The sequence below is a fragment of the Bufo bufo genome, chromosome 7 (genome assembly GCF_905171765.1).
Source record: "Bufo bufo chromosome 7, aBufBuf1.1, whole genome shotgun sequence".
Lineage (NCBI taxonomy): Eukaryota > Metazoa > Chordata > Amphibia > Anura > Bufonidae > Bufo > Bufo bufo.
Window position 1 is genome coordinate 233,634,640 of NC_053395.1, and position 14,522 is coordinate 233,649,161.

At 49.4% G+C, this 14,522-nt stretch overlaps 1 protein-coding gene across 2 annotated transcripts in view; it reads right to left on the bottom strand.

The window, feature by feature from the left end:
* Window positions 1-13,222, bottom strand: part of LOC121007719 (protein mono-ADP-ribosyltransferase PARP14-like) — a 72,556-nt gene extending 59,334 nt beyond the window's left edge. The window contains exon 1 of one of the 2 annotated variants that reach the window (XM_040439860.1): window positions 12,973-13,222. In XM_040439860.1, the coding sequence (XP_040295794.1) occupies window positions 12,973-13,213 (241 nt within the window). In that variant the 5' untranslated portion in view covers window positions 13,214-13,222. Of the gene's footprint in view, window positions 1-12,870; window positions 12,901-12,972 lie in introns of those variants that run through there. The other variant, XM_040439861.1, reaches the window with a different exon arrangement.
* Between the last annotated feature and the right edge of the window lie 1,300 nt (window positions 13,223-14,522).

Below are 14,522 nucleotides of genomic sequence, written 5' to 3' on the forward strand. Positions count from 1 at the left end.
CCAGATGGACGAATGGAAGACTCTGTCTCAGGCCCAGATACAAACCACAGGGAATATAAAACACAAACAAACCGACACTTCTGTAGAGATGGAAAAACAAGGAACACCAGAGAGGCTCTCACACCAGCTCAGCCAAAGCCAAATGAAGTTTTCTACCACATAGTCAGAAGGGGGGGGGGGGGGGGGTCAGACTATAAAGGGTAGAAGTGATGACCACTGAGCAACAGCTGAGAAAAGGGAAGTGGTCATTAACCCTATCAACACTGAATCAACAGAAATCAAGGAGGCTGTTAGATTCCTCCACCCTCAGCTAATCTCCTTGATTCACCTGAGGGACCGTGACACCTCTGTAGTGTGTGTGTGTGTGTGTGTGTGTGTGTGTGTGTGTGTGTGTGTGTGTGTAATATATATATACACACACACACAGAGTATACTGTTCTCTGTAGTATATATATATATAGTACTGTAGTATCTGTAGTTTAACACTGACAAATGTAAAGTTATGCACATGGGAAGGAATAATGCAAGTCACCCGTACATACTACATGGTAAAACACTGGGTAACACTGACATGGAAAAGGATCTAGGAATTTTAATAAACAGCAAACTAAGCTGCAAAAACCAGTGTCAGGCAGCTGCTGCCAAGGCCAGTAAGATAATGGGGGCATCAGAAGGGGCACAGATGCCCGTGATAAGAACATAGTCCTACCACTTTACACATCACTAGTCAGACCACACATGGAGGACTGTGTACAGTTCTGGGCTCCTGTGAACAAGGCAGACATAGCAGAGCTGGAGAGGGTCCAGAGGAGGGCAACTAAAGTAATAACTGGAATGGGGCAACTACAGTACCCTGAAAGATTATCAACATTAGGGTTATTCACTTTAGAAAAAAGACGACTGAGGGGAGATCTAATTACTATGTATAAATATATCAGGGATCAGTACAGAGATCACTCCCATCATCTATTTATCCCCAGGACTGTGACTGTGACGAGGGGACATCCTCTGTGTCTGGAGGAAAGAAGGTTTGTACACAGACATAGAAGAGGATTCTTTACTGTAAGAGCAGTGAGACTATGGACTCTTTACTGTAAGAGCAGTGAGACTATGGACTCTTTACTGTAAGATCAGTGAGACTATGGACTCTTTACTGTAAGAGCAGTGAGACTATGGACTCTTTACTGTAAGAGCAGTGAGACTATGGACTCTTTACTGTAAGAGCAGTGAGACTATGGACTCTGTACTGTAAGAGCAGTGAGACTATGGACTCTGTACTGTAAGAGCAGTGAGACTATGGACTCTTTACTGTAAGAGCGGTGAGACTATGGACTCTTTACTGTAAGAGCGGTGAGACTATGGACTCTTTACTGTAAGAGCGGTGAGACTATGGACTCTTTACTGTAAGAGCGGTGAGACTATGGACTCTTTACTGTAAGAGCAGTGAGACTATGGACTCTTTACTGTAAGAGTCAGTGAGACTATGGACTCTTTACTGTAAGAGCAGTGAGACTATGGACTCTTTACTGTAAGAGCAGTGAGACTATGGACTCTTTACTGTAAGAGCAGTGAGACTATGGACTCTTTACTGTAAGAGCAGTGAGACTATGGACTCTTTACTGTAAGAGCAGTGAGACTATGGACTCTTTACTGTAAGAGCAGTGAGACTATGGACTCTTTACTGTAAGAGCAGTGAGACTATGGACTCTTTACTGTAAGAGCAGTGAGACTATGGACTCTTTACTGTAAGAGCAGTGAGACTATGGACTCTTTACTGTAAGAGCAGTGAGACTATGGACTCTTTACTGTAAGAGCAGTGAGACTATGGACTCTTTACGTAAGAGCAGTGAGACTATGGACTCTTTACGGTAAGAGCGTGAGACTATGGACTCTTTACTGTAAGAGCGGTGAGACTATGGACTCTATACTGTAAGAGCAGTGAGACTATGGACTCTTTACTGTAAGAGCAGTGAGACTATGGACTCTTTACTGTAAGAGCAGTGAGACTATGGACTCTTTACGTAAGAGCAGTGAGACTATGGACTCTTTACGGTAAGAGCGTGAGACTATGGACTCTTTACTGTAAGAGCGTGAGACTATGGACTCTATACTGTAAGAGCAGTGAGACTATGGACTCTATACTGTAAGAGCGTGAGACTATGGACTCTTTACTGTAAGAGCAGTGAGACTATGGACTCTTTACTGTAAGAGCAGTGAGACTATGGACTCTTTACGGTAAGAGTGCGGTGAGACTATGGACTCTTTACTGTAGTAGCGGTGAGACTATGGACTCTATACTGTAAGAGCAGTGAGACTAATGACTCTATACTGTAAGAGCAGTGAGACTATGGACTCTATAACTGTAAGAGCATGGACTATGGACTCTTTTAACGGTAAGAGGCGGTGAGACTATTGACTCTTTACTGTAAGAGCGGTGAGACATGGACTCTATACTGTAAGAGCAGTGAGACTATGGACTCTATACTGAAAGAGCAGTGAGACTATGGACTCTATACTGTAAGAGCATGAGACTAGGGACTCTTAAACGGTAATAGCAGTGAGACTATGGACTCTATACTGTAAGAGCAGTGAGACTATGGACCCTTTACTGTAAGATCAGTGAGACTATGGTACTCTATACTGTAAGAGCAGTGAGACTATGACTCTATAACTGTAAGAGCAGTGAGACTATGGACACTATACTGTAAGAGCAGTGAGACTATGGACTCTTTACTGTAAGAGCAGTGAGACTATAGACTCTATACTGTAATAGCAGTGAGACTAATGGACTCTATAACTGTAAGAGCAAGCGAGGCTATGGACTCTATACTCAGGGCTGGCGCCACCCATAGGCAGAGTAGGCCACCGCGTAGAGGCGCACTCTGCCTGGTGGCGCCGGCACTCTGAGTCTACTAGTAGTATCTAACCCCCCCACACACAGTCTACTGTAGTATCTACCCCCACACACACAGTCTACTGTAGTATCTACCCCCACACACACAGTCTACTGTATATCTACCCCCACACCACAGTCTACTGTAGTATCTACCCCCACACACAGTCTACTGTATTATATTCCCCCCACACACACACAGTCTACTGTAGTATCTACCCCCACACACACAGTCTACTGTAGTATCTACCCCCACACACAGTCTACTGTATTATATTCCCCCCCCACACACAGTCTACTGTAGTATCTACCCCCACACACAGTCTACTGTAGTATCTACCCCCCCACACACAGTCTACTGTAGTATCTACCCCCCCCCCCACACAGTCTACTGTAGTATCTACCCCCCCCACACAGTCTACTGTAGTATCTACCCCCCCACACACACAGTCTACTGTAGTATCTACCCCACACACACAGTCTACTGTAGTATCTACCCCCCACACACACACAGTCTACTGTAGTATCTACCCCCCACACACACACAGTCTACTGTAGTATCTACCCCCCACACACACACAGTCTAACTGTAGTATCTACCCCCACACACAGTCTACTGTAGTATCTACCCCCACACACAGTCTACTGTAGTATCTACCCCCACACACAGAGTCTACTGTAGTATCTACCCCCACACACACAGTCTACTGTAGTATCTACCCCCACACACAGTCTATTGTAGTATCTCCCCCCCACACACAGTCTACTGTAGTATCTACCCCCACACACACAGTCTACTGTAGTATCTACCCCCACACACACAGTCTACTGTAGTATCTACCCCCCCCCCACACAGTCTACTGTAGTATCTACCCCCCCCCACACAGTCTACTGTAGTATCTACCCCCACACACAGTCTACTGTAGTATCTACCCCCCCCCCACACACACAGTCTACTGTAGTATCTACCCCCCCCCCACACACACACACAGTCTACTGTAGTATCTACCCCCACACACACAGTCTACTGTAGTATCTACCCCCACACACAGTCTATTGTAGTATCTACCCCCACACACACAGTCTACTGTAGTATCTACCCCCACACACACAGTCTACTGTAGTATCTACCCCCACACACACAGTCTACTGTAGTATCTACCCCCCCCACACAGTCTACTGTAGTATCTACCCCCACACACAGTCTACTGTAGTATCTACCCCCACACACACACAGTCTACTGTAGTATCTACCCCCACACACAGTCTACTGTAGTATCTCCCCCCCCACACACACACAGTCTACTGTAGTATCTACCCCCACACACACAGTCTACTGTAGTATCTACCCCCACACACACACACTCCTACTGTAGTATCTACCCCCCCCCACACACAGTCTACTGTAGTATCTACCCCCCCACACACAGTCTACTGTAGTATCTACCCCCCCCCACACACACACAGTCTACTGTAGTATCTACCCCCCCACACACAGTCTACTGTAGTATCTACCCCCCCACACACAGTCTACTGTAGTATCTACCCCCCACACACAGTCTACTGTAGTATCTACCCCCCACACAGTCTACTGTAGTATCTCCCCCCCCCCCACAGTCTACTGTAGTATCTACCCCCCCCACACACAGTCTACTGTAGTATCTCCCCCCCCACACACAGTCTACTGTAGTATCTACCCCCCACACACACACACACAGTCTACTGTAGTATCTACCCCCCACACACACAGTCTACTGTAGTATCTACCCCCCCCCCCACACACAGTCTACTGTAGTATCTACCCCCCCACACACACACAGTCTACTGAAGTATCTACCCCCCCCACACACACACAGTCTACTGTAGTATCTACCCCCCCCACACACAGTCTACTGTAGTATCTACCCCCCCACACACAGTCTACTGTAGTATCTACCCCCCCACACACACAGTCTACTGTAGTATCTACCCCCCCCCCACACACAGTCTACTGTAGTATCTACCCCCCCCCCCCACACACACAGTCTACTGTAGTAATCTACTCCCCCACCACACACACAGTCTACTGTAGTATCTACCCCCCCACACACACAGTCCTACTGTAGTATCTACCCCCACACACACAGTCTACTGTATATCTACCCCCACACACAGTCTACTGTAGTATCTACCCCCACACACACAGTCTACTGTAGTATCTACCCCCACACACACACACACAGTCTACTGTAGTATCTACACACACAGTCTACTGTAGTATCTACACACACAGTCTACTGTAGTATCTACACACACACACACAGTCTACTGTAGTATCTACCCCCCACACAGTCTACTGTAATATAATATTATATACACACACAGTCTACTGTAGTATCTACCCCCCCCCACACACACAGTCTACTGTAGTATCTACCCCCCCACACACAGTCTACTGTAGTATCTACCCCCCACACACACAGTCTACTGTAGTATCTACCCCCCCACACACACACACAGTCTACTGTAGTATCTACCCCCACACACACACAGTCTACTGTAGTATCTACCCCCACACACAGTCTACTGTATCTACCCCCCCACACACAGTCTACTGTAGTATCTACCCCCACACACACAGTCTACTGTAGTATCTACCCCCCCCCCACACAGTCTACTGTAGTATCTACCCCCCCCCACACAGTCTACTGTAGTATCTACCCCCCCCCACACAGTCTACTGTAGTATCTACCCCCACACACACACACAGTCTACTGTAGTATCTACCCCCACACACACACACAGTCTACTGTAGTATCTACCCCCCCACACACACAGTCTACTGTAGTATCTACCCCCCCCCCCCCACACACAGTCTACTGTAGTATCTCCCCCACACACACAGTCTACTGTAGTATCTACCCCACACACACACACAGTCTACTGTAGTATCTACCCCCACACACAGTCTACTGTAGTATCTACCCCCACACACAGAGTCTACTGTAGTATCTACCCCCACACACACAGTCTACTGTAGTATCTACCCCCACACACAGTCTATTGTAGTATCTACCCCCACACACACAGTCTACTGTAGTATCTACCCCCACACACACAGTCTACTGTAGTATCTACCCCCACACACACAGTCTACTGTAGTATCTACCCCCCCCCACACACAGTCTACTGTAGTATCTACCCCCCCCCACACAGTCTACTGTAGTATCTACCCCCACACACAGTCTACTGTAGTATCTACCCCCCCCCCCCCCACACACAGTCTACTGTAGTATCTACCCCCCCCCCACACACAGTCTACTGTAGTATCTACCCCCACACACACAGTCTACTGTAGTATCTCCCCCCCCCACACAGTCTACTGTAGTATCTACCCCCACACACAGTCTACTGTAGTATCTACCCCCACACACACACAGTCTACTGTAGTATCTACCCCCCCACACACACACAGTCTACTGTAGTATCTACCCCCACACACACACACAGTCTACTGTAGTATCTACCCCCCCCCCACACACAGTCTACTGTAGTATCTACCCCCCCCCCCCACAACAGTCTACTGTAGTATCTACCCCCACACACACAGTCTACTGTAGTATCTACCCCCACACACACACACAGTCTACTGTAGTATCTACCCCCACACACAGTCTACTGTAGTATCTCCCCCCACACACAGAGTCTACTGTAGTATCTACCCCCACACACACAGTCTACTGTAGTATCTACCCCCACACACAGTCTATTGTAGTATCTACCCCCACACACACAGTCTACTGTAGTATCTACCCCCACACACAGTCTACTGTTATCTCCCCCCACACACACAGTCTACTGTAGTATCTCCCCCCACACACACAGTCTACTGTAGTATCTACCCCCACACACACAGTCTACTGTAGTATCTACCCCCCCCCCACACAGTCTACTGTAGTATCTCCCCCCCCCCACACAGTCTACTGTAGTATCTACCCCCACACACAGTCTACTGTAGTATCTACCCCCACACACACACAGTCTACTGTAGTATCTACCCCCACACACAGTCTACTGTAGTATCTACCCCCACACACACACACAGTCTACTGTAGTATCTACCCCCCCCACACACACAGTCTACTGTAGTATCTACCCCCCCCCCACACAGTCTACTGTAGTATCTACCCCCACACACACAGTCTACTGTAGTATCTACCCCCACACACACACAGTCTACTGTAGTATCTACCCCCACACACAGTCTACTGTAGTATCTACCCCCACACACAGAGTCTACTGTAGTATCTACCCCCACACACACAGTCTACTGTAGTATCTACCCCCACACACAGTCTATTGTAGTATCTACCCCCACACACACACAGTCTACTGTAGTATCTACCCCACACACACAGTCTACTGTAGTATCTACCCCCCCACACAGTCTACTGTAGTATCTACCCCCCACACAGTCTACTGTAGTATCTACCCCCCCCCCCCCACACACAGTCTACTGTAGTATCTACCCCCCCCCACACACACAGTCTACTGTAGTATCTACCCCCACACACAGTCTACTGTAGTATCTACCCCCACACACAGTCTATTGTAGTATCTACCCCACACACACAGTCTACTGTAGTATCTACCCCCACACACACAGTCTACTGTAGTATCTACCCCCACACACACAGTCTACTGTAGTATCTACCCCCCCCCCACACAGTCTACTGTAGTATCTACCCCCCCCCACACAGTCTACTGTAGTATCTACCCCCACACACAGTCTACTGTAGTATCTACCCCCACACACACGTCTACTGTAGTATCTACCCCCACACACAGTCTACTGTAGTATCTCCCCCCCACACACACACAGTCTACTGTAGTATCTACCCCACACACACAGTCTACTGTAGTATCTACCCCCCACACACACAGTCTACTGTAGTATCTACCCCCCCCACACACAGTCTACTGTAGTATCTACCCCCCCACACACAGTCTACTGTAGTATCTACCCCCCCACACACACACACAGTCTACTGTAGTATCTACCCCCCCACACAGTCTACTGTAGTATCTACCCCCCCACACACAGTCTACTGTAGTATCTACCCCCCCACACACAGTCTACTGTAGTATCTACCCCCACACAGTCTACTGTAGTATCTACCCCCCCCCCACAGTCTACTGTAGTATCTACCCCCCCCACACAGTCTACTGTAGTATCTACCCCCCCCCACACACAGTCTACTGTAGTATCTACCCCCACACACACACACACACAGTCTACTGTAGTATCTACCCCCCCACACACACAGTCTACTGTAGTATCTACCCCCCCCCCCACACACACACAGTCTACTGTAGTATCTACCCCCCCCACACACACACAGTCTACTGAAGTATCTACCCCCCCACACACACACAGTCTACTGTAGTATCTACCCCCCCACACACAGTCTACTGTAGTATCTACCCCCCCACACACAGTCTACTGTAGTATCTACCCCCCCACACACACAGTCTACTGTAGTATCTCCCCCCCCCCCACACACAGTCTACTGTAGTATCTACCCCCCCCCCCCCCCACACACACAGTCTACTGTAGTATCTACTCCCCCCCCCCACACACAGTCTACTGTAGTATCTACCCCCCCCACACACAGTCTACTGTAGTATCTACCCCCACACACACACAGTCTACTGTAGTATCTACCCCCCACACACAGTCTACTGTAGTATCTACCCCCCACACACAGTCTACTGTAGTATCTACCCCCACACCACACACACAGTCTACTGTAGTATCTACACACACAGTCTACTGTAGTATCTACACACACAGTCTACTGTAGTATCTACACACACACACACACTCTACTGTAGTATCTACCCCCACACAGTCTACTGTAGTATCTACCCCCCCACACACAGTCTACTGTAGTATCTACCCCCACACACACAGTCTACTGTAGTATCTACCCCCACACACACAGTCTACTGTAGTATCTACCCCACACACAGTCTACTGTAGTATCTACCCCCACACACAGTCTACTGTAGTATCTACCCCCCCCCACACACACAGTCTACTGTAGTATCTACACACACAGTCTACTGTAGTATCTACCCCCACACACACACAGTCTACTGTAGTATCTACCCCCACACACACAGTCTACTGTAGTATCTACCCCCCCCACACACACACAGTCTACTGTAGTATCTACCCCCCCCCCCCACACACACACAGTCTACTGTAGTATCTACACACACACAGTCTACTGTAGTATCTACCCCCACACACACAGTCTACTGTAGTATCTACCCCCCCCACACACACAGTCTACTGTAGTATCTACCCCCCCACACACACACAGTCTACTGTAGTATCTACACACACAGTCTACTGTAGTATCTACTCCCACACACACAGTCTACTGTAGTATCTACCCCCCCACACACAGTCTACTGTAGTATCTACCCCCCCCCACACAGTCTACTGTAGTATCTACCCCCACACACACACACAGTCTACTGTAGTATCTACCCCCACACACACACAGTCTGCTGTAGTATCTACCCCACACACACAGTCTACTGTAGTATCTACCCCCACACACACAGTCTACTGTAGTATCTACCCCACACACACAGTCTACTGTAGTATCTACCCCCACACACAGTCTACTGTAGTATCTACCCCCACACACAGTCTACTGTAGTATCTACCCCCACACACAGTCTACTGTAGTATCTACCCCCCCCACACACACAGTTACTGTAGTATCTACCCCCCCCACACACACAGTCTACTGTAGTATCTACCCCCACACACACAGTCTACTGTAGTATCTACCCCCACACACACACACAGTCTACTGTAGTATCTACCCCCACACACACACAGTCTACTGTAGTATCTACCCCCCCCACAACACAGTCTACTGTAGTATCTACCCCCCCCCACACAGTCTACTGTAGTATCTACCCCCACACACACAGTCTACTGTAGTATCTACCCCCACACACACACACAGTCTACTGTAGTATCTACCCCCACACACACAGTCTGCTGTAGTATCTACCCCCCCCCCCCCCACACACAGTCTACTGTAGTATCTACCCCCACACACACACAGTCTGCTGTAGTATCTACCCCCCCCCCCCACACACAGTCTACTGTAGTATCTACCCCCACACACACACAGTCTACTGTAGTATCTACCCCCACACACACAGTCTACTGTAGTATCTACCCCCACACACACAGTCTACTGTAGTATCTACCCCCACACACACACAGTCTACTGTAGTATCTACCCCCACACACACACAGTCTACTGTAGTATCTACCCCCACACACACACAGTCTGCTGTAGTATCTACCCCCACACACAGTCTACTGTAGTATCCCCCCCCCACACACACAGTCTACTGTAGTATCTACCCCCACACACACACAGTCTGCTGTAGTATCTACCCCAACACACAGTCTACTGTAGTATCTACCCCACACACACAGTCTACTGTAGTATCCCCCCCCACACACACACAGTCTACTGTAGTATCTACCCCACACACACACAGTCTGCTGTAGTATCTACCCCCACACACACAGTCTACTGTAGTATCTACCCCCACACACACAGTCTACTGTAGTATCCCCCCCCCACACACACAGTCTACTGTAGTATCTACCCCCACACACACACAGTCTGCTGTAGTATCTACCCCACACACACACAGTCTGCTGTAGTATCTACCCCCACACACACACAGTCTACTGTAGTATCTACCCCCACACACACAGTCTACTGTAGTATCCCCCCCCACACACACAGTCTACTGTAGTATCTACCCCCACACACACAGTCTACTGTAGTATCTACCCCAACACACAGTCTACTGTAGTATCTACCCCCACACACAGTCTACCGTAGTATCCCCCCCCACACACACACAGTCTACTGTAGTATCTACCTCACACACACAGTCTACTGTAGTATCTACCCCCACACACACAGTCTACTGTAGTATCTACCCCCACACACACACAGTCTGCTGTAGTATCTACCCCACACACAGTCTACTGTAGTATCTACCCCCACACACACAGTCTACTGTAGTATCCCCCCCCCCACACACACAGTCTACTGTAGTATCTACCCCCCCCACACACACAGTCTGCTGTAGTATCTACCCCCACACACACAGTCTACTGTAGTATCTACCCCCACACACACACAGTCTGCTGTAGTATCTACCCCAACACACAGTCTACTGTAGTATCTACCCCCACACACACACAGTCTACTGTAGTATATATATTATATACACACACACACACATAGGGGCCCCTATGGGGGACATTATTACTGCTTGCGACATCCTGCTCCTACAAACTACTAGAGCTGTCAGTGTAACGGGCGACTTCCCCTAGGGCCCTGTATGTAATTCAGGACCCAGGCGTAGGAATGCAGAGCGGTAAAGTGCGGCCTAAAATGTCCCTTTATATGTCACGGTGCTCCTACCTGGATACAGCTGGACCCCAGGCTTGGCTCCAAAGCAATAAATAGGGGGGATAATTTAGGGATTTGAAGGAAATAATTTGAGTCCAGCTTTTTTTTTTTTTTAGAAATGTTTATCAGAAACAATCTTCAAGCGTTATCTTGGTCCCAGCAGGCTTTAGCATCAAAACTGGCAGGCAAACTCGTCTCTGCTACATCCGTTTTTCTCTGGCCCTTCTGTACTGACTGTATGACTTTACTTCTTCTGTCTGCTGCACTACTTTCTTTGTAGTATGGTCTGTCTCTAGATTAGGCCAGGGAACATTCCTTCTGGCTCCTGACTAACTAGAACTGATCCCCACCCTTCCTGCAGGAAGTAGGACTCGCCCACTCCCCCACAGAGGGGGGTTAGAATGGAATGGAAAGCTCCATTCTATGTACCTGTAGCTCTGCCATGTTTACTGCCACCTGCTGGTGAACCAGGCACATTACATGTGAACATAACAGTTGCAAACATTAGAAATGCACAGTGTTTAGGACCTGAACAAACATACATAAGATGACGCTTTGTTAGCCCATTAGAGACAGTAGCAGGGTGCAGAAGTGGTAGCGCCACTCTGGGGCGTGACATCAGCAGTTTAGCATCATTAGAACTGCTGAAGGCCTCCATAGAATACAGGACAATAAAAAACATACGGTACAAAGAGAACCGCCATACAACATCTGATCACCGCCGCAGGGGTACCTACCCCCCTCATCTCTGCGGTATATCAGGAGGTGCCCCTCCCCCAGTACATGAGGAGGTGCCCCTCCCCTGGTACTTACCCCCCTCATCTCTGACGTATATCAGGAGGTGCCCCTCCCCCGGTACTTACCCCCCTCATCTCTGAAGTAGATCAGGAGGTGCCCCTCCCGGTACTTACCCCCCTCATCTCTGAAGTAGATCAGGAGGTGCCCCCCTCCCCCGGTACTTACCCCCCTCATCTCTGAAGTAGATCAGGAGGTGCCCCTCCGGTCTACTTACCCCCCTCATCTCTGAAGTAGATCAGGAGGTGCCCCTCCCCCGGTACTTACCCCCCTCATCTCTAAAGTATATGAGGAGGTGCCCCTCCCCGGGACTTACCCCCCTCATCTCTGCAGTAGATCAGGAGGTGCCCCTCCCCTGGTACTTACCCCCCTCATCTCTGAAGTAGATCAGGAGGTGCCCCTCCCCGGTACTTACCCCCCTCATCTCTGAAGTAGATCAGGAGGTGCCCCTCCCCAGGTACTTACCCCCCTCATCTCTGAAGTAGATCAGGAGGTGCCCCCCTCCCCAGGTACTTACCCCCCTCATCTCTGAAGTAGATCAGGAGGTGCCCCCCTCCCCAGGTAATTACCCCCCTCATCTCTGAAGTAGATCAGGAGGTGCCCCTCCCCCCGGTACTTACCCCCCTCATCTCTGAAGTAGATCAGGAGGTGCCCCCCTCCCCAGGTACTTACCCCCCTCATCTCTGAAGTATATCAGGAGGTGCCCCCCTCCCCAGGTACTCACCCCCCTCATCTCTGAAGTAGATCAGGAGGTGCCCCTCCCCAGGTACTTACCCCCCTCATCTCTGAAGTAGATCAGGAGGTGCCCCCGGCTGCAGTCCAGATCTCGGATCTCACATTCTCCTCCATTAGACAGTTTCCTTTTCTGGAAATACAGCAGCAGTTTGTTTTTCACTTGTTTCAGGGCTTCGGGGCCCTCATCCCACCTCAGGGCCACAGGGTATAGGTAGCGGCTGTCCCCCATGGTTTGGAGGGGCCCGGACGGTCTGCGCTGGGCGTCTGACACTTCACCCATGAATTTCACTTTCACTTAGTCGGGAAATCCCAGCAGCTGAGCCACAAGAGCTGACACCCGCCTTCGGGGGAGGGGGAAGCAGAGCGATCAGTTAACCCCCTCACTCCCAGGCTGCAGCACACAGGCGATCACTCTACCTCTGAGGTCACGGCAGAATAGTACGTTACAAGGGGAACTCGAATGAACGCACAACAGCCTGTGCCGTCGCCTACAACCGCCGCCATCTTCCCCGAGTGACACCCGCAACACCCCGATCCCAGACATTTAGGCTAGGTCTACACCACGACATTTTGTCGCACCAATGTCACGCGACTATTTTTATAATGTAGTCTATGGTGTCGCACTGACAGTGATACACGGGGCGATGCATGTGAAGTCTCCATATATGTAGAAGCACATACATGTGTAAGACACGCCTGTATCTATGGTGTAAAGGACTTCTTAGGCCCCTTTCACACGGGTGAGTTTTCTGCGCGGGTGCAATGTGTGACGTGAACGCAAAGCACCCGCACTAAATCCTGGCCCATTCAATTCAATGGGTCTGGATTTTTCACGCATCAGTTCTGCGTTGAGTGAGAATCGCAGCGTGTTCTATAGGCCTCATGCACATGACCGTTCCGGTTTTTTGCAGTCCGCAAAACGCGGATCCGCAAAAAACGGAAGCCGCCTGTGTGCCTTCCGCAACTTACGGAACGGACGGCCCATTATAGAAATGCCTATTCTTGTCCGCAAAACGGACAAGAATAGGACATGTTCTATTTTTTTTGCGGGGCCACGGAACGGAGCAACGGATGCGGACAGCACACAGAGTGCTGTCCGCATCTTTTGCGGCCCCATTGAAGTGAATGGGTCCACATCCGAAACGCAAAAACGGTAGAACTTGCTGGCAAAATGGTGCGAGTCATGAACGCACCCTGAACGCATCCGGAGCCGATCCGCCACGCTCGTGTGAAAGACTTTTCCTAAACTATTTTTGTAAGTAATCAACTTTGATGAAGACCAATAATAAATCACATTATTCATTTTTTATAGAACTCTTGCGGAATCCTGGTGATGAGTCCTCCGCGTGTCACATGACACTTACACCAGACGTGGAGAGGGCGACCGCACCCGTTCTTATATTTTATATATACATATTTATTACAAGCGATTACCATGTTAGAAAGAGGAGGGGCTTCCACTCGCATCCAAACAACCCTCCTGAGATGAAATAACCATGGCAACCTGAAGCCTAGCAATGGCCTCCAGACCTGTCATGTAGAGATGTCTATAAGGCCTAGCAATGGCCCCCGGCCAGACCGACCATGTA